This window comes from Falco rusticolus, chromosome 4 (assembly GCF_015220075.1).
Source record: "Falco rusticolus isolate bFalRus1 chromosome 4, bFalRus1.pri, whole genome shotgun sequence".
Lineage (NCBI taxonomy): Eukaryota > Metazoa > Chordata > Aves > Falconiformes > Falconidae > Falco > Falco rusticolus.
In genome coordinates, this window is record NC_051190.1 from 56,014,124 (window position 1) to 56,034,046 (window position 19,923).

Below are 19,923 nucleotides of genomic sequence, written 5' to 3' on the forward strand. Positions count from 1 at the left end.
GTACTCGGCATCAAAACCCAGTTGAAAACGGTTCGCTGGCCAATTTAAGCATCTTACTTTTATGCAGAATGTTGTACTTGGTGGAAGGGTTTGGGAACTCGCAGACAGCCGTATCTGTGCTGTCGCGGAGCGCTGTCACCGGCCGGGCAGCCCGGTGTGAACGCCTCCAGCCCCAGGCAGCCCTCCCTCTGGCTCCGGGTGTTACCGCCGGGATGCAGCTGGGCCTCTAGTGCGGAGCGCTGCCGCAGGGCTCGCAAGCCTCCGCGGGCGCTTAGCGGGGCGGACGGTTCCGGACGGGCCTGCGCCGACAGGGACGCGGCGAGTTCTGCTGCAAGCGGGGACGGGCCCCGCGGATCTGAACGCGGGCGCTGCCGGGGCCGCGCTGATAACGCCAGCGCTCGTAGTACGGGGCGGCGGGGATGTAGCCGCCGGGGCGGGGGGTCGGGGGAAGCCTCCAGGGCCCGAGCGCCCCCCCCGCCCCCGCGCTGCGCGCCCCCGGGGAGCCCGCGGCAGCCCCGGCCCCAGCCGTGCCCCCGCGCCGGGCGGAGGGCGGGCGGCGGCGCGAGGCGGGGCGAGGCGGGAAGCGAAAGGGCCGCGGAGCCGGCGGGGGAAGTTGCGAGAGCGGCGCGGCCATGGCCACGGCGCCGGCGGGACCCGATCCCGGCCCCGGCCCCGGCCCCGGCGCGCCGCCGCCCGACCTGCACGCCGTGCCCATGGTGGCGCTCAACTACGGCGTGCGGCGCCGCCTCGGCCTCTACCTCAACCCGGCGGCGGCGGCGGCCGCCGACTGGACGGCGCTGGCGGAGCGGCTGGGCTGGGAGTACCTGGAGATCCGGCGGCTGCAGGCGCTGCCCGACCCCACGGGCGCGCTGCTGGAGGAGTGGCCGTGCCGCTGCCCCGGCGGAGCCACCGTCGGCCGCCTCCTCGACACCCTGCGCAGCCTGGGCCGCCACGACGTCCTGCTCGACCTGGCCGACAGCGTGGGTGAGGCGCGGCGGCACCCCCGGCCCCGGGAGGGGGGAGCCCGGCCGGGCCGGGCCGGGGCTGGGGCCGGGGGCAGCTCGGGGCGGCGTCCCGCGGCCCTCCGGCTGGCCGGGGTGTCCGCAGGCCGCGCAGCGGCGGGGCCCGGCCGGGCTCGGCGCTCCCTCGGAGCCTGGGAGGGAGGGGAGGGGAGGGGAGGGGGTGCTGGCTGCCCGGGAGGGAGGGAGGGGGTGCTTGCTGTGTTTGGCGTTGCTGTACCATCCCGGGAGCTGATGCTAAGAAAAAAGCCCACGCACGCAGAAAAGCCGTTCCCAGGCTGTGGAGTGGCCTCCTCGGAGCCTCACAGAGCTTCCAGGAGGGAAGTGAGACGCGTACTCCTACCTCTGCTAACCATAAGCCCTGCGAACCCCGTCTTACCGCAAACCTGCACTAACAAAGCTTCAGTGTGTCCAAGGATGCCGTGGGCCAGGTCAGCCAGGAGGCAGCTTGTGCTGACACAGGACAGGGTGAAAATTACAGTCCAGTGTGACAGGAAGATATTTACAGGGAGAGATGAGGGTTGTGTGGAACTGGGTAACGGAAGGGGAAAATAATTGATAATGGAAGGAAAAATAATTCCTTGCGTACCGAAAAAACAGTTGAGATAGGTTGGTGCGAAGTATGGAGGTCCTTGTGCTGCTTTGCTAACTTGTTCTTTATAGACTCTTCATATTCTTCACCCTCACAGAAATTCAGAGGGAAGCCAGTTGTCAGCAGAAGGGGAGGTTCATTGCCGGAGGATTTCCAAAGCCAGAGGCTCCATTGATGTCCTGTGTTGTATAATATAGGTTACTGGGCTAGTGATGAAGAAATAATAAATCTCATTTCCTGTTACTCTGGGAGATAAGTGAAGAGGTAGAGAGCCTGACCAAGAAGCAGTGGAGGACTTCCCTCTACTCTGGTTGTTCTTCCTACTTAAGGACACACTCTGAACACCCAGTTTTGGGAAAGACAAAAAGCCTGGTGTGCTTTGTGACCCACTGATCAGAGGTTCTTAACAAACGGCAGAAGCTTCCAGCTGTGCAGGGGAGCTGGGACCTCACAAAGACGTTGGGCACCACCTAGGCTGCTTCTGGCCCTGAGTTCAGGAGCTGGCCCGGTGGACAGAGTGTGGTGGGTGGTCTTTGTCAGAACCTGAACAGACAGTTCTCAATAGCAGAATAAGTGGGAGGAATCTGAGCTTCAGGAAAGTCACAAGTTTAGCCCAGTGGTAGGTCACGCTGATAAGGGGAGACGAATGAATTCTTGGAAGAAAGACCCACTGAGGGCTGTTCAACACAAAAGTACTGCCTCTGCCTCAGGAAATTCCTTAACTGCAAATTGTCCAGCAAATAGATTATAAAAATAGGTTGTAGATTATACCCAAAAGATAGATTATTTTAGGAAAATATCACTGTATGCTTATTTTATTCTTATGTTCTCCCTTAGGCATCTGGTTTTGACCACTGCTGGAGACAGGATGCTGGGGTAGATGGACCCTCAGCCTGACCCAGCATGGCCATTCCTCTCTTTTGTTACTTTTGGCTGAAGGTTGCAGGTAGGGCCTGTGACCGGCTGCTGGCAGTTTGAGCTCTTGCAGGACTTGGAGATACTTCCACTCGTAAGAGGAAAGGAAACGAACAGCTGCGTGTACAGTATTTCCTGATGCCAAGGGCATCCATGTGCACGCTGTTGGGACACCTGCAGTAGGATTCAGCTCAGAATCAGAAAACGTCAGTACGGAGGTTTCTGCGATCTGTGCTCATCATAGGAAGTGCAGATCTGGGGCACGGTTCGGCTGCTCACAAGAAGGCATCTCAAGTCATTTGAGAGGCATCGGGGTATCTCACGTGGCCTCTACCTTCTGATGGACACAGACCATTCATAGGTCTGCTGTCATACCTGCTGGCCCGTAACAGACGTCTCGGACACTCTGGAGTCTCTCGAATGACACCTGATGCCTTTGTGTGGGCAGGTGAGCCAAGCTGCTTTGGGATGCAGCATCCCTGTCAAACACAACTCGTCCCTGTCAAACACAACTCGTTGGTGCTGTGCAGCTCCAGAGGATGTGGTTTGTGGTTTCTGCTGCAGGACCAGTTCTGTGTCTTCTCCGTCATCTGCTCCATTCCTGGGTATGCTTAGGGTGCTAAAGAGCGGTGTCTCCTGCAGCCCTGAGCAGTTCCACTTTGGCCGCTCTGTACAGCAGGGCCGTATTTAGGAGCTCCCCTGTTGCAGCATGTGGCGTACAGACTCTTGCAGGATGCAGCTTTTCCATCCCAGCAGATCTGCCCTAACAGGGATCTTTCTCAGCAGTTTATTTTGTTCCGCAATCACCTTCAGGGCTGTGAAGCTCTTTGCTTTGGTATATTTACATTAACTCTTTCCTGCTGAAACTTCATGATTTTTGTTTCTTCCTGACACGTTATAAAAGTGCTGCTTTCCTGCTTGACAGTTACTGGGTCTGTTCCTTCTCTCTTCTCATCATGCTAATCATTTTGCACTTTAGGTTTTCTGGTTTTAGTCTTTCTTTCCGATACCTCAGGTTTCTGTTTGACTGTGAGAAGAATGTACAGCCTGCACTGGGTTAATGAGATGCTGGGTGGAGTGGGACAATTTAGCTTGGAGGAGCTTCTTGCTACTTTGTTGTCCTGGTTTGCATCCTTTTGCTTTAGGGGCCTGCAAAGTCACCTCTGACCCTCCTTCGCTCTGGTTAACCTGTACAGCCAGGCACTGTTTTCAGCTGGGGACTAATTCAGGCCCAATCAGTGAAAGTCTTTCATCCCTTCAGGTTCACTGGGCCTATGGGCAGTTTTGGTGCGACAGGGCCCCCAGTTTGCACTTGTAATAAACCCACAAAGCTCCGGTGTTTTGTTTTGAAAGCTTTGCCCAGCCCTCAGGGTTATCCTCTGGGGCTAAACAGGGTCTGGGATTACAGCATGATGCCATCAAAACTCTGTGGGTCGGCTTGCCTAGAAGAATCAGGAGAACACTTGCGCTCATGAGAATGTGTTTCAGCCATGAGTGGTGCAGTGATGAGCTCTGGGTGCCAATCTGGAAAAACGCGGGTCAGGGCAGCGTAGATGCCACTTTTGCAGCTGGGAGAAGCAAAGGGAGAATGCAGGGAGCAAATACACTTAAAATGAACATTTCTGTATTGAGCAATAGTATTAGTGTGCCTTGAAATAATTGCCTGTTCTTGCCTATTGAGCAGTATTTCGGCTCGAGAGCCTGGCTACCTAGGGGACCGTGGCACATGTAAGGTGGTGCCCATGTGCCAGTCCTTCCTGTGGAACTTGCGAAGCTGTTGGCCAGTTCAAAGCGGCTTCAATCACGATTTCAAAGACACAGACTTACCTGACACAGAATGTGCAGGCCTCATGGCAGCGGGCTTGTGCTTTAGTGAGGAAAGACCTGAAATCTGAACCTTCTGGTTGCTAAAGAATTCTTTGCTGCAGGACTGGGGAGGAAGGGGGAGGAGAGGGACAGATGGGAATGCCTCAGCCTCAGGAGAAGCCTTGATCAGATCTGACACCTTATTAGATCGGAGACAATCCAGTCACGAGATGCAAAACTGTGAGATGGAAGCAGAGGATGGGGCTTCAGGACCAGAAGTTCCTGCAGACCTGCTGGTTTCACATCAGGGCAGTCACAGCTGTGCTCACCGGGCTCCCACCGCGTCCTGCACTTCCAGGAGATTCTTCACTCTGCTGCTGCTGTACCAGTGATCTCTGTAGCTGTGCCAGCCTGGCCCTCTGAGTGATCAGTACTTTTCTGCTTTGTAATTGTTGGGGCTTTTTTTAACCTTGAACGAGAAGGCTTTAGGGTGTTTCATCTTTTTCTTAATTCCTGGTTTCAAATCTCCTTTTACTTTCAAGTTCTTCTGTAATTGTATATTTCAGAGTGGTAGAGACTGCAGTTTCTTGTCACTTCTCCGAAGACTTAACATTTAGGTTTATCATTTGTTTTTAAACAATATCTGTTTGTGATGAATCTGTATTCCTGTTCGGAAAATTCACAGCAGTGACTATGACAGGCCTGGTTGCCCTTCCGTTATCCCAGAGGGGAGGTACACACCCACTCTGCCAGAGATAAAGAGGATCCCTACTAGCTGTTGCACAATATAAAAACAGTTTCAAGGGTTCCTTAGTATTTTACACAGTCCTCCTGTGTGTGGTGAGTGTCTATACTCATTGTCACCTGCAGTTCTGGCTGACAAAGGCTGGTGGTGTGAATCAGCTAGCGTGTGTCTGCATTAATAAAATATAATAAGAAGACTTCTAACTGAGAGTCCCCTCCAATTATTTTGTTAATTTAAATATTCCAAAAAGCATAACAATGGGAGCAGACGGTAGAGTTGAGAGCTGTTCTGTATGTGATGCATGCTGTTAAGTGTACAGGGGTATACTAGAACTAAGGATAATAGGAGGAGATTGGTTAAAAAAGAATAAAAGAAAGTTCTTTAAACAGCAAGGGTGTGCTTCAGGAATTAATTGCTAGAGGAGGTTGTGGAGGCAGCATCAGGAGGTTCAAAAAGGGGTGAGAGAAATTCTAGGTGCCAAAAAAACCCAGACAGGGAATTTCCCTCTAATATCCTTGATCCATGAAATAGCTATTCCTGTTTTAAAGAACTCCAGCAGTGTAAAGCCACCGTCACAGCAGCCTCTTGCACCTTGTGTGGTTTTGCAGAGGAGGACTGTAAGAAGTACTTAAAAAGGAAGCAGGAGCAGGCTGACCAGCCACTTCAAGTGCCAGCAGTAGACAGCAGCGTGCCAAAGACATCAGAACTGATGGGCATCACCACCAGGGATGATCCGTACGGTAAGCACCCGTGATGACATTGCTGCGTGATACCTCATGTCAGAATCGCCTTCAGCTGCAGCAGACTCCCATGAGAAGTGCAGAAAACCTGTTTGCTTTCATTACTCCCCATGACATTTCATAACCTAGGTCAGAATGCTTTAGCTGGTAGTCATCAGGCATTTTCATTTTTCCTGTTCCCTAGAGCAGAGAGGAAAAGCAACCCCAGGAAACACCATACCCAGAAATGGGCTGGCACAGAGCCCACTGGACACGCATGGGAGGAGACTTCCCAGAAATGTGTCCCTTAGCACAGCCTGGCACACAAAGCACAGCGGGTTGGAGTCAAGGGGGAAGGATGTCAGAGCCGATTGCCTTGGCTACGCTGCCCTGCCTTCGGCAGATTTAACCACCTTTAAAAAGGAAGCAGGGTTTGAAGTACGGCTGGGTGTGAAGTCAGGGGAAAGAGGAAGCACAGTTCTCTGGGTGTGCGCTTGCTGGGCTATGTGCAGCTCTGCACGTGCAGCCGTGTGCATGTGCAGCTGTGTGCTAGGCTGCGTGCACAGCCTTTGGTGTTTCTAACTGCGCGCCGGGCTGCGCAGGCAGCTGTGTGCGTGCTGGCTGGGCTGCGTGCGCAGCTGTGGGCTGAGGAAGTGGACCTCATGTAAAGTTCTGTGACAGCTGGAGCAGCAGCTGAGGCTGAATGGAGATAGAATCACAGAATCAAAGAACAGTTTGGGTCAGAAGGAATCTTAAAGACCATCTAGTTCCAACCCCCCACAAGGGGCAGGGCCCCCTTCCCCCAGCCCCGGTGGCTCCCAGCCCCGTCCAGCCTGGCCTTGGGCACTGCCAGGGCTGGGGCACCCACAGCTGCTCTGGGCAGCGTGTGCTGGTGCCTCGCTGCCCTCACAGGGAAGGATTTCTTCCTAATATCTCATCTAAATCTCCCCTCTTTCAGTTTAAAGCCATTCGCCTTGTCTTATTGCTCCAGGCCCTTGTAAAGGGTCTCTCTCCAGCTTTCCTGTCGGCCCCTTTAGGTACTGGGAGGCTGCAATAAGGTCTCCCCAGAGCCTTCCCTTCTCCGGGCTGAACAGCCCCAGCTCTCCCAGCCTGTGCTCACAGGGGAGGTGCTCCAGCCCTCTGAGCATCTCAGCTCACCTCTTTAGATGCTCCCTGGCTAGTCCGACTTTGAGTGGCCACCTTTGCTGTACATGGGGACATGATAAACCCTCCCCAAATGTCCCTAGACCAATATGCTGGTGTTTGTACATGGCAGCTTTACCTGGTGTGACCCCCAGGTTAGCGCTGTGCTCTCAGCACCCTCAGTTTGATGGACCCAGCAGACAGTTACCCTTCTGCTTGACTGGATGCTTCTTGGGTGGATCTGCCTGCCGGGTTCATATTTTTCTCAGCAGCTTTTTGAGCCTGACCTATTTTTTCACTGTCATAGGCTTTAACTGGCATAAAAACTTGAAAACATGTGTAGTGGCATTGATATGGAAAAATATAATACAGTGGGAAACTATTCAGCAGTATTAAGGCACTTAATTACAAGAGACATTGCCCTTAAAATGTAAAACACTAGTATTTAGATAATGGGTAACTAAACAAGAGCTGCCAGCCATTAACACCTTGGGAAAACGGGGCCATTCACTTCAGGTATGATTTCAAGTACCCAAGTTTGACATCTTAGCCATAAAAATTTCAGGTTCCAAATTTCAAGGCCTGCCTTGTAGCTCAGTGGATGGCAGATGTCAGGACATTGCTGGGTGAAGGGCCTGCAGGAAGGTTTTGGTTGGGAAGTTTGAATCTCTGTCACCTGAACTAGAGAACCAGGACACAAAGCCACAAAGATATTTCAGATGTGTAACTGCCAGTGAAATCCCAGAGCATCGGGGCTCTGAGTTGCATCCTCTGGGGTGCAACCCTACTCCCTCCGGCTCTTCCCAGGCCTCAGTCTCCCTTCAACTCCCTGGGGCTGGTTGTTACTGCCCCTGCAGATTTTGCACGTCTCAGCTGCCCCTCCCCAGCCACTGCCAGCAAACGGGGGTGTATGTATGTGAATAGCCTGGACTGTGAACCGAAGCGGTCAAGGCACAGACATGTTACCTCCTGCCAGCCCTGTTACGGACAGGAGTCTGGGCTGAAGGGTAGCTCATCTGGTAAAATGTTAAATTGCTTCCACAAGTTTGGCCAGAGCTTGTCTGTGAAAGCTCCTGATTCTGAGTCCAAGTCTGTGAGAGCCAGTGAAAGTTCACTACAGGAGTTAACTTCATTTATAGAAGATGACAGCTAAATTTTTAATGGTTTCAGGGAGCGGAATAGAGATGTTTGATGCCTTCATCTGCTACTGTCAGAAAGACCTTCAGTTTGTCCAGGAGATGATCAGGGAGCTGGAACAAACAGAGTTCAAACTGAAGCTCTGTGTATTTGATCGGGATGTCTTGCCAGGAACGTGTGTGTGGTCCATCAGTGGAGAACTTATAGAAAAGAGGTAAGTGAACCGTGGCTGTTTGGGACAGCTGAGTGTAATGGAACATTATGCTCATTTTACCATGATGTCTGCAGTGTGGTGCCAGTGAAGCAGTAAAAATCTACAAAGATGTCTTTATGGGGTTTGTTATGCTCTTGGCTCAAGAAGGAATACTCAAGCATTCCCAAACACATCACTTCATTGTGTTCACAAGAGAGACGGCACTATAGTGAAGCTGCTTATATCTGATCACTTTTCTTTGTCTGGAATATCCTGCAGTCACATCCTTGGAGGTGATCTGGACATGAACGCAGCTCCAGGCGGAGTTAGCTCCACCCCACAGTGTGGGGTTTGAGGGGACAGCACTGGTGTTGGCTCTGGCACTGACTTCAGGGATCCCTCAGACCTATGTGGGACTCAGGGGCCGTGGAGCTGTGAGGCATAAAAGAAGCTCCCCAGATAGGGAGTGAAAAATCCCAAGGCAGGTGTTTGGGTTTTACCCGTCAGCCTTTCAGAGCATTGTTCAGAGCATTCAGTGCAGCGTTGTTGCCTTCCATAAAGAGCCTAACATGTAGTGCAGAACCAGGCACCTCGAATGTAATCAACAAATTGGAGAATAAAGCTCAAATGTATGAAACCAGGTGAATTCACAGTAATATGAGTACATGAAAGCTCAGTCCAGTTCATTCTAGTATTAAAAAGTACTGGTTATGTTCAGTCAATAAAGGCAGTGTGTAAGCAGGTAATTAAGATGGCATTGTTTGTAATATATAGATAGAGGATCAACCAAAGACTGCACAGACGATCTGGACTTTGCTGTTTCCTCTTTTTTTAGTATATAAGTGTGTATCTGTGATCAGGTTTTTGTGTGTAATGTAGCGCTCTGTCTGGCAGTAGCCCTTGCTCTGTAGTTAATTCCTGCTGGAACACAGCTGGTGGCTTCCTTTCTCCACTGGAGCAATTCAAAGGAATACATACTTTTACCAGTGTGAATGAGAAGCATCCCTCTTGACATTTTATTTTTTTCTCCCCTGACTGCTTCATCTTCAGGTGTCGGAGGATGGTGGTTGTTGTTTCAGATGATTACCTGGAAAGCGATGAATGTGATTTTCAGACCAAATTTGCTCTTAGTCTTTCCCCAGGTAAGATTTCACAAATACCCCATTTAAAATTGCTTATCAACATTATAATTTTAATTACAGTAGCATCTGAAGCTCCAGCTGAGATCAGTGGGCACTGTACTGTTGGGCTCTGCACAAATGCAAAATGAGGGGTAGTCTCAGATGTGTTTAAATAAATTAGATAAATACAGGTGAGAAAGGAGAAAATAAATAACTGAGAAGTTACAGAACAGGTAACTCAGTCTCAGACCTGGGTTCTCACCACTGACCTACCTTTCACGTGCGCAAAAGTCCACCCAGGCCTGGGGCTTGCCCTGGGTATGATGTCCTTCACTAAGCAAACAGTCATTTGTCACTATTAGAAGCAGCCATTAAAACTCATGGTGGCTTTATAGTTTTGTTGTGCAGGCAGGGACCTGGACTTGGTTCCTTGCCCTGCTGTTGACCTTCTGCATGACCGCGAGCGAGAAGCTTTTCTGTCTGTGCTTCAGTGCTTCAGCTGTCAAGTGGGCTAATGCTGCCTGCTTCAGAGACATTGTAGCTGCATGTCAGGCTTGTGAAGTGCTTCAGGATTCATATGAGAAATATGCTACTAAAAAGTATTATAATAAAATTAGGGTGTGAGTAAATGCTGGGAATAGGGTAGCAACTAGCAAACACACAGCTTTTTGCAGAGATGCTTGAGTATTGTGGATAGGTAAACAAAATATGGAATGAATGTTCAGCTTGGATTGGAAAAATCTGTTACATATTTTGTTCTGAATTGAAAAGCCATCAGATTACTTCTGTCAAGTCTGTTCAGATTGCTTTTCTCTAGCCACTAGCTATTCTACACTTGAGTATGTTGCTGGGGAGAAAGTGCAGCATAGCCTAACAGTATGGAGCATACACAATATCAGTAGGAGTGTCTGCACATAAAATCTCTTTTCTAGATGAGGTATCTGACATGGTATTATAAGTGACATGCCAGAGGTTATGCTGGAAGCCAGTGGCAGAGCTAGGAATTGGCTTCATCTTCCTTGACACAATAGTTTCATATGATGGCCATTAATCCATTGAAAGCCCCTAGCATGTTGCATCAGCCCTCAGTCATCAAGACTTGTAGCAAAGTCCTTTTAGTTCTTCACCAGTTTTTTTGTTGGCGTCATACCTTTCATTAGAACATCAGGAAAAGAAATGTCTGTTCATATGTAATGACCTGAGCTCTTCCGGTAAAAACACGCCTGTAATTACAGGCTTACAGAAATCAGAGTTCCCTGTTTGCGTAAGCTAACTGGTGCACAGAGAGGCTTGGTGGCAAGTTCTGGGAGCTCCACAGATTACTTAAGCATCTGCTGCAGTTACAAAACCTTGGTTATTTGCCTCATCCAGGTCTCAGCACCATCACTTGCGCTGGGCAGCATGGTTCAGCTAGTAGTAGGTATCCCTGTGGAGAATTACAAGGGGAGAGGCTCCTTTTTAGAAGAGCTGCACCTTCCAGCAGTAGCATTCACAGGGAAAGTTGTCTCATCTTGTGCATGCCTCAAAAAAAGCAGTTCGTGTTAGCAGAGTGCTTCCTTGCCGCCCCTTGTTGGGTAACATCTGCAGCCTGAGTAAATCAGGGTAGAGAAACGGAGGTAACCCAGTGAAGCTGGCCAGCTAGAAGCAGGTTAATCTCAGAATTTTCTCTTCATACACACCTGGAAGTAGTTAGAACTGTATACTCCCTTTTGTGTTCCGCAAGGAACTGCACTCTGTTGGTTTTTATCTGCAGTACGTGAGGCCTTTATCACTCCCAGCTGGGATCAGCGCAAGCTGCCCTACGCATGCTGGACAGGGCCCTGCTGCGTGTTGGAGAGAGATGTTCTTAGCAGAGGGCTTGGGATCCAGGAACTTGCTCTCCAGGGTGAGAGCTGGTTGCATTATAATGAGATGACACACCATCAGGAGCAAACCTGGATCTTGTGATGTGTGTGCTGTGGTGGGGAGAGAATGGAGACAGGATCTGACTGTGGCTCTGAGTAACCCTCTGCCTGTGTGACCTGTCTTTCAGGTGCTCGTCTCAAACGGCTCATTCCAGTCAAGTGCAAAACCATGAAGAACGAGTTTCCAAGTATCTTACGGTTCATTACGATTTGTGATTACACCAATCCTTGCACCAAAAAATGGTTCTGGACGAGACTAGCAAAATCCCTCTTGCTGCCCTGATGCAAAGTCATGAGAGCTAGGTGCTTCCTGGTAATCCACCCTGGCTGTGCCTTCGGACCGTGGTGGTGTTCACGCAGGGTCTTTTACCGCTTCAGAACCTGGATCCTTGCAGTTGGTGTTTGGAGCCTGCAATGGGGAGCAAAGAATTTTCTCTAGCACTTTTTCATAAGTCGGAAGGGGAAGTAAAGCAACTGCGTGGGTGTTCCTGTTTAAGTCAATGAGCGACAGCATCCAGCATTTTGTGTAGTAAACACTTTAACTGAAAATACAGAAAATATATTTAAAGACTGAGTGTCTAATACAAGAAGGCTCTATTGTAAGCAGTTAATAAGACTTAGAGCCTCAAACCACAGGTTTTCTTAAATGTTTTCTATTATTTTAAGAGCTGTTTAATGGCTATAGTAACACCTAGGGTTGGTGGTTATTTTTTTTTAGTTTCCAGTGAAATCCCCTGGCTGCCCAGTGGTATGCAGATCTGAGGTTTCAGACTTCTGTTTCTTGCTTTGTGAATGGCCAGTGCTATGAGAATGACTGATTTTGGTGCCCAGCCTGCCCTGCCAGGGCCGATGTCCCCTGCCCAGCGCTGGAGCCCCACTGCTGGGCAGCACAGGGGAATGCGGGTGGGCTCTCCCCAGCCCGCGCTGGTTCTGAGGGCAGACAGTCTCCTTCGGTCCTTGTTTTGAGAAAAGCAGAAGCCTATTTTAATTGTTAAAGCACTGCAAAGGAATGAATGGGTTTCCCATTGTCTTTAGCAATATCTGCAGAATTAGAGCAATTATCCATGTAGTTATAACTAATGCAGAATTACTGAGCTTGATTTATTTTCTGTGGACATTTTCCTCCTCAAGGTATACTGCAATATTCCTGTCTTGTGTTCATTTACAGGGTAAATCCCTTGTCACTAGTGTTTTCTCAGGCAGTCCCTCAGATTTACTCTAAGCGGGGTTTTTTTGTTCATTGACAGCAAGAAATGTAAGGAAAGGCATGCTCTTGTACCGTGTTGGTCATGTCTGTCTCTGTTCAGGCCACATTTGATTAAATGACCTTATACTAGTGTTTTATATTCCCAGATCTTATTAAATATAGAGTCTTTCGTAGAAATTCAGTCTTAAAATAATGTATTTTCAGTGAAAGTCCTTGCTATGCAAAGTGCAGGCTGCTATTGCTCATTGACTTGACCAGGAACCGAGCTGTGCACCTAAGTGGGTCCAGATCTTAAATTGTTTCACCTTCAAAAGCCTTCCAAAACACATCAGCTTTTGGGATGCCTCAAAGGTACAGGGATAAATACTGAATTAAGAGCGTATTAAATTGTCAATTGGTCTGTTTAAAATATAAAGGTTAATGTTACATTAATAGGAAAGAGCATATTTTAATTAACGGCCACAATAATCACTGTATTTCTGTGACTAAGACTAGTGGCAACATTGATACTGCTCTGCTTGTTAGATTTAGCCCTGAATACTGCAGTGACTAGTGGATCTCATCAGTTCTCAATACTTGGGGGTGAGGGGCAAGGGTTCTGCCCAAAGTAGCATTCTGAAGTGACCTGTTGGTGTATTAAACAGATTTACAGTAAATATTTACTTTCTAAATTGGGAAGAGAGGAATCTTGCTTATGTATCTGCTTGAACTCTGCCACTTTGTTCATTACTTCAGCCACTGACTCATGTTGATTTTTCAGCTTAATGTTTTACTAGTTTACATTTTGAAGGTTGCATTTGGATGTGATTTTATTTTATTTTTTTAAAGGATTTGTTTTAAAGCATTACCAGGGCTGAGGTGCAGACGGAAATGCAGGCTCATGCCTTTCCCTCCCTATCAATGAATGGTCCCTTACCAGTACGTGCTGCACAGTCCCGTCCACACGTGGCTGTGGGTTCCTCCTGGCTGACAGCCCGTGGCCCGAACACGGTGAAGCCTGTTCACGCACATCACGTTGGCATCAGGGGCCGTTGCTGGATAGGCTGAGCTGGGTGTTTTTCAGTCCCTCCTACAAATATAACTGCTGCCATCGTGCCAAGGTGACGTTTGCACCTTTCTGTCTTGCTAGAACAAGTGAGAAGTCTGTAGGCATGGGAGGAGAAAAGTTAAGCTGATGAGGGGTTTCTGAATAGCTTGTCTTCATGTCCTGTTGCCCTCAGGCCTCTCCTGCAGAAGCCGAGACAGCTGCTTGCCTCGGGGTTTCTACATAATTGTTAAATGTTAATTACTGAAGAGTTTCTGGAGGCTGCTTGATCCCCAGGCGCTCCCGGGGCTCAGTGAATTCTCATACTCTGGAGTGTCTATAAACATTAATTATGGGTCATTATTCGCAGGACCAAACCAGATTCCTCTAGTTTGGAGAGCTGAAAGGGCTGTGGTAACTAATTAGCGGGGAGCCCAGGCAGAGGCAGCGGCTCTGCAGACGCTAGAGGGAAGCAATGGCCCATGCTGGCACCCCGGGAGGGCTCCTGCCTGCGGGGTGGGATGGAGGAGGCGGCAGGCATGGACCCGGGTCTGGGGTGGAGGAAAGGGGAGTGGGGTTTTTTCCTCTGCCCGTTGCACCCTTTTCTAGGAGGCTATACCAAAACTAGCGAGATTTTTTGGCAGAATGAACCTTGTGCAGTGTCTTCTGCGTGAGTCCTGATGGGTGGTTTGGGACATGGGGTGTTGCAAATGATGAAATAAAAAATAGCAGCAAAAATAATGTTTGTAATAGATGATCTGGTGGTTGCCAAATAGGGAAGGTGCTGCTTCTGGAAGGGAAAGCAAAAAGAAGAGCTGAATTTGTAAATTTGATGTCCAGTAGATAAGTGGAATATTCCAATTAATCATGAAAGATGTCTGTGCTTCGGTGGGATCTTGTTACCACCCTGCCCCCTGTGCCCTGGCCCTTCTGTGTGCCTGGTTGGAGTGCTGGGCAAGCATCACTCTTGTTGGACTGTTGCTTTATTACAAGCAGTTACAATTTGTCTTACAGGTTAAAATAATTATTTTGGGGTAAAGCGAGGTAACAGCCCTAACACATAAAATATGTGCTTTACATATGTATCCTCTAGAGTTTATGCACTTCTGATATTTTCATATCTGTCTTGTCATGGTAAATTGATGAAGTGTGACATCTATGACTAATATAAAATCTAGGTATTGCGAGCACATTTCAGTGGCAGTGGTAGTTCTCCTCCCCTATTTCATGCTCAGTGGAAGGTCAAAATCTTAAACACCTTTAAGAAAGGGAATTACAAAACTGTGATGTTACTGGGGGTTTTTTATTTTTGTTTCTTTCCCTCTCTGAAATTGTCCTAGATTAATCTGTTGGTACCAAATTGCTTATTTTTATACATATACATTTATATTTATATTACTTTCTATCCTAATACAAATCTGTAGAAAAACATGTGCTGTATAGCCATTCTGAAGATAGGCAATGATTTTGTAGTTTTTCCTCCTCAAAACCCCAAACTTTCGCTACTTTTGAAAGCATTTTAAAATAAAGAATTACAATGCAGCAGGCTGAAAGTACTTCTTGGGCATAAGAAAATAAATATTGGATCTCAAAGTGAAGTGTTAGTAAGAAATTATATGAGCTAGTTCTTTTTTATTTCTTCATGTTTTGCCTAAACAGCTTCCTCAGAGGGGGTTTTTGGCCATGCCTGGGAGAGGGAGAGTTTTGTCATGCCAGGAGGAAAATTGTCAAGGAATTGTACTTCAGATGTGTGGTTCCTCTCCAGGTCTCATTTTTGGCTTTGCCATTTGTGTCTGTCACCGTCCTGGACTTGCTCCAGCCCTAGTACCCAACAGGCTGGAGGGGATGGAGCCGGGGCTTGCTCTGCCCGTGCCTGGCGAGCAGGGATGCCGGGCCGTTAGCTCCTGCTCTGCGTCCTTTCTAGAGGCCCCGGCAGGGGATATATTGCAGTGCGGCGATCTGGAGGAATTTGCCAGCTTTATTTCCTTTGGCTCCGAGTCAGTCCAAGCCAGGGAAATAACTTACAAACCCAGCAGCTGTCAGGCCAAGGCCCTGCCACAGGAAGAGATGAAGGATCACTGAATCATAGAAGTGTTGGTTGGAAGGAATTTGTGGAGGTCAAGGACGAGCTGCACTTCACAACAGGAGGCTATACGCTAAGCCACTTGTGGGACAATATCCCCTACAAAGTATATGAAGTAATGTCTTTGCTATGGCTACTATGAGTGAACATATGGACAGTGATATGGAAACCATCCCTGAACATACTCCGCTAGATAGAAATCGCTGGCGAGAGCAGCCTGCCAGGAGAGTCACAGAATCACAGAATGGTTTGGGCTAGAAGGGACCTTAAAGATCATCTAGTTCCAGCCTCTCTGCCATTCCACTACACCAGGTTGCTCAAAGCCCTGTCCAGCTGGGCCTTGAACACCTCCAGGGATGGGGTATCCACAGCTTCTCTGGAGTCCCACTCCTAGAAGTGCTGGCATCCCATCAGTTTCAGTGCCGCTTTACTCCACTCACCTGTTTGCCTGTTTTTGAGCAGTTAATGGGTTTTGCCCTTATCTGAGCGTGAGTGTACCTCCGAGTCAGGTGGGATCAGGGGGTCCAGCACAGGAGCTCTTTCCTAGCTGTCATTCCTCTTGTGCTAAAGAAATATTCCCGGTCCTCCATTTCACTTTGATGCAGGAACATCGGTGCCATTTCCTCGTTTACTGGAGGACAGCATTTACCTGGTGAAATTCAGTAACCACTGCCGAATGTTCTAAGCTTCAAGGGTGGAGGGTGAGAGATGAAATATTGACCCTCGATGGATCAAATTCTGTTCTTCATTACACTGACACGAGAAGAGTTGCTTTATCACCATTGAGGCACTGATTGGTGCAGAGGGCACATTTACAGGAAGAAAATTAGGACACGGAAGAAAATGCAATTATGTATAAAAAATGGCTGGGAAAAATGTTGTTTGAGCATTCTGGAAACATATTGTAATAAGGCAATAAAAAGAAACAAACCCCACAAGTTTCACATTACTGGAAAGCATGTTAATAGAGCTTATTAAAAAGCACCTCTGTCAGACCTGTTGAGGTTTTACCAGACATGTGCTGTGTACAAATAGTTCGCTAAAAGGTAATTTTCTCTTAAGTGCTACGTTATAATAATTTTTGGTTCAGCTGATCCCCAGTAGGATTCTGAGATTACTTTAAACCCAATCAAACTCCTAGACAAGCAGTATGGAGCCTGGCCTGGAAAACTTGTTTATTTTGTAGCAAAATATGCAGGCAGGAGAATGAATATTGTATCCACTCCGGAGCTGAGCTGCTCTGCAAAGTTTAATTAATTGAAGGTGTATTTAAGTTTTAAGCTGTTGTGAGGTCTGATTTACAAACAACACATTTTCTGTTCCTGTAGCAGAACCTGGCTTCAGCTGACAAAGCTGATCGCACAGTGGCAGAGGTTGGGGCAGTCTGTGCCCACCAGCCAGTGGTTTCTTCTCTCTCAGCTGGGTAAGATGGTTTCTACCAGGGCATGTTATGATGCACCAGCAGCTGTGAACTGCTGTCCTGTGCTGTGTGGGATGCATCCCTTCAGTTCAGAGCATGAACATTTCATGAGCTGCACCTGGAGTTTCTCCTGGCTGGCAGCCAGCAGAGGGGCCTTAATTCCAATGTTGCCGATTCCTAAGTTGGGGTCTGGTGGGGCAGGCCTGGAAGGAGGGAACGATGTCACTGTCCGTGAAACACGTCTTTTTATAAAAGGTTGCTTGGAACTTTTTTCCTCCTCTTGTTTCACACCCGCCTTCCTGCTGCCCTGCAGTGCAGTGTCTGGAGCTGAGCCCGAGGACAGCATGGTTGCTCTGTGCTGCACTTTCAAGCCTTCCCTTTCTAGCAAACGTGGCCCCCCCCGGGTGAGAAGGCAGGTGGCAGATGGCTGGTAGCACAGCCACACTGGGAGGAACGTGCCAGGGTTTCCTCAACAGCCAAGCATCCAGATTCTTCCTGGACCAGGCAGATTTCGTACAGCTCTCAGCCCTACCACGTGGGGAAAGGGCAAAGGAGTGCTCCAGGCTGGGTGCCAGCCTGTGGGGGAAAGGTTCAGTGGGTCCTGCTGGCTCGTAAGGTGGGTGGCTGCTTGTTTCACCTGTGCTGAGGGTGCAGGAGGGCTCTGTGGAGGAAGCAGCCGGCAAGACGGTGCAGGACCAGGAGGAGAATCCTTGCTCCAAGTGCAGTGAGAACAACACTACGAATCTTGCCTGGTTTATTAACGAAATCAAAGTCAGGAGGCTAAGAAAGAGACCTTTATCCACTGTTGAGGAGGCTGCAGTTAGAAAAAGGATGGACTCACGGGAAATATGGTCAGCCAAATGTGGGGGTTACGATGAAGTGAACTTTCACAAAGTTTTTGCAGCATTTTTCTGGCTCTAATATTCAGTTATGTTCGCCTTCTGTTTGTGTCAGCAGAACGAAATGTAAAAGCCACAATTCCTTAGGTGCTTAACTGCTTCTGTGCCAGTTTACAATCTGCTGCCTCAGAAACAAAAAATACCATTCAGGAGGGGAAAACTGGGTAAGTGAACCCGAAGGTCCATGTGTCATTCCCTGCCCTGCTGGAGCCATGGCAGACCCTGCGGACTGCTTTACAACAACATTTCTGGAAGTATTAAGAAATCAGGTGACTGACTTAAAACTACTGAATCATCAAAGATTAGTGTTTGATTTTTGGCAGCACTTGGCAGACACCCCCAACGGAAATATACATGGAAATGAGATTTAAACTGCTTTGAGCTGAAGACTAAAATGGACATTGGCCTTAAAATGTCAGTGCCTCAGCATCTCTAAAACCTCACATGAGTATACAAAGAACATTATTTTTCAGTATCAGTAAAGGGCTTTTGAGCTCTTTAGAAAGAAAGGCAAAGAAGAGAAGCATCACATTTTTTACTGTAAAGCTATTTAGTCTAAAAATGAATATTCCCTGTTTTTCCTAACAGTTATTATTTAGCCTCCTTGGTGACTTAAGCTCTCCTAGCACTGCATCTGGCATCTGCTTAGCTGCATTGTTTTATTGAGCATCGGGAATGGAAGCTTTTAAGATTTTCTATTTGGGCTCTCAGAAATCTCGCCTCATCAGCATGCTGCTCTCGGCAGATGGGTTTTTCTTCAGCTCCAAGACATGCATATTGATCAGTCATTTTCTTTTGTTACCTAGCATCCTGTCATCGATTTTAATTGTTTGGTATTGAAGAGGAAGCATTCAGTACACGTAGAATTACCAACTATGAAATTTTGCTTTCCACACCTTTTGCCAGACAGTGCCCACAGCTAAGCCCTTAGGAGCTATGGATCTCTCTCTCTCAGCTAGCAATCTGCACAAATTATGCAGCAGTCAATTTTTCTCTATTACATCAATTTCTGATTCTGTGTGACAGCTTTCCCTGCCGTATGATTTCACACTTCAGTGGTTTGTTTCAGAGGTGCCATGTGGGTTTTTTAATTTTTCACAGGGGTGGTGGTGGTAATCCATTTAATTTGCAGATACCTTACTTGTGTCTTCCTGGTTCTCCTTTCCTACTGCTGTCCTTCAGAGATTTGTACAACTTCAAGCAACTCCTAGTTTCCTCTTGTGGCTCCTCTCTGGCTCCTCATCAGCCCACAGGGCTGCTCCTGGCCTGTTCCCTGAAGCTTGCTCTCCTGCTGCTGAACTGGAACAGCTTCTCTAAGATGAAACTGTAGCTTGGTAGTATACCTAATAGAGAGAGGAATCTTCTCATCCCCATGGTGCAAAATACCAAAGCTGGGAGCTGGTGTGATTCATTAACTCTTCTCCACTTTCCCCGGCAGAATATCTTCTTACACTTAGATTGTTCCCATCTTTTAAAAACATTCCTGCACTCTTGGAGGGCTTTCATTACAAATATTTCCTGAAGGCTCTGTATGTAAAGACCTTGGTTGTCTCCTACTGTCTCTCATTCTAGGTTTTCCTTTACTTTAGATACACAAAAAGGATCCTATTTTTAGCAGCCAGCAGTCAATGACACAGGAATTCATGAGTAAGGAAGGAAAGGATGTGAACTATCCAAATAGATTTTTTTTCAGATGAGATCTCTATACATGCCTATTGCCATCGTAATAAGCTATGAGTCACTGTTACACTGAACTATTACACTATTATTGTAAACTCATGTCATTAGAATCTGCTAATGTGAACCACTAACCTCGCCTGGCCTCAGCTTACCTGGGTTCAAGAAGATATTGGCCGTTTATAAGGATAAGAACAATATTCCCTCACAAATCTTATTCCCAGATAGCAAGAAGTGAACAAAACCTTATTCAATCCTATCTTTCTATTCCTAGGGTTTCTCTTCTCATTGCCTTTTAAGAGAATTCATGTTGCTTCAC

At 48.0% G+C, this 19,923-nt stretch overlaps 1 protein-coding gene across 3 annotated transcripts; it reads left to right on the forward strand.

Annotated features, from left to right (window-relative positions):
* Positions 1–577: 577 nt before the first annotated feature.
* MYD88 (MYD88 innate immune signal transduction adaptor) lies at positions 578–11,605 on the forward strand. 3 transcript variants are annotated; one of them, XM_037382466.1, is made up of 5 exons: positions 578–984; positions 5,686–5,817; positions 8,110–8,290; positions 9,320–9,411; positions 11,423–11,605. In XM_037382466.1, exons 1-5 carry the CDS (start codon positions 633–635, stop codon positions 11,575–11,577), a joined length of 912 nt encoding a protein of 303 aa, XP_037238363.1. In that variant the 5' UTR covers positions 578–632; the 3' UTR covers positions 11,578–11,605. The 3 variants fall into 3 exon arrangements, with proteins under 3 accessions (XP_037238363.1, XP_037238364.1, XP_037238365.1); XM_037382467.1 differs by lacking the exon at positions 578–984 and adding an exon at positions 1,223–2,557; XM_037382468.1 differs by lacking the exon at positions 578–984 and adding an exon at positions 2,576–2,974.
* The last annotated feature ends 8,318 nt before the right edge of the window (positions 11,606–19,923 follow it).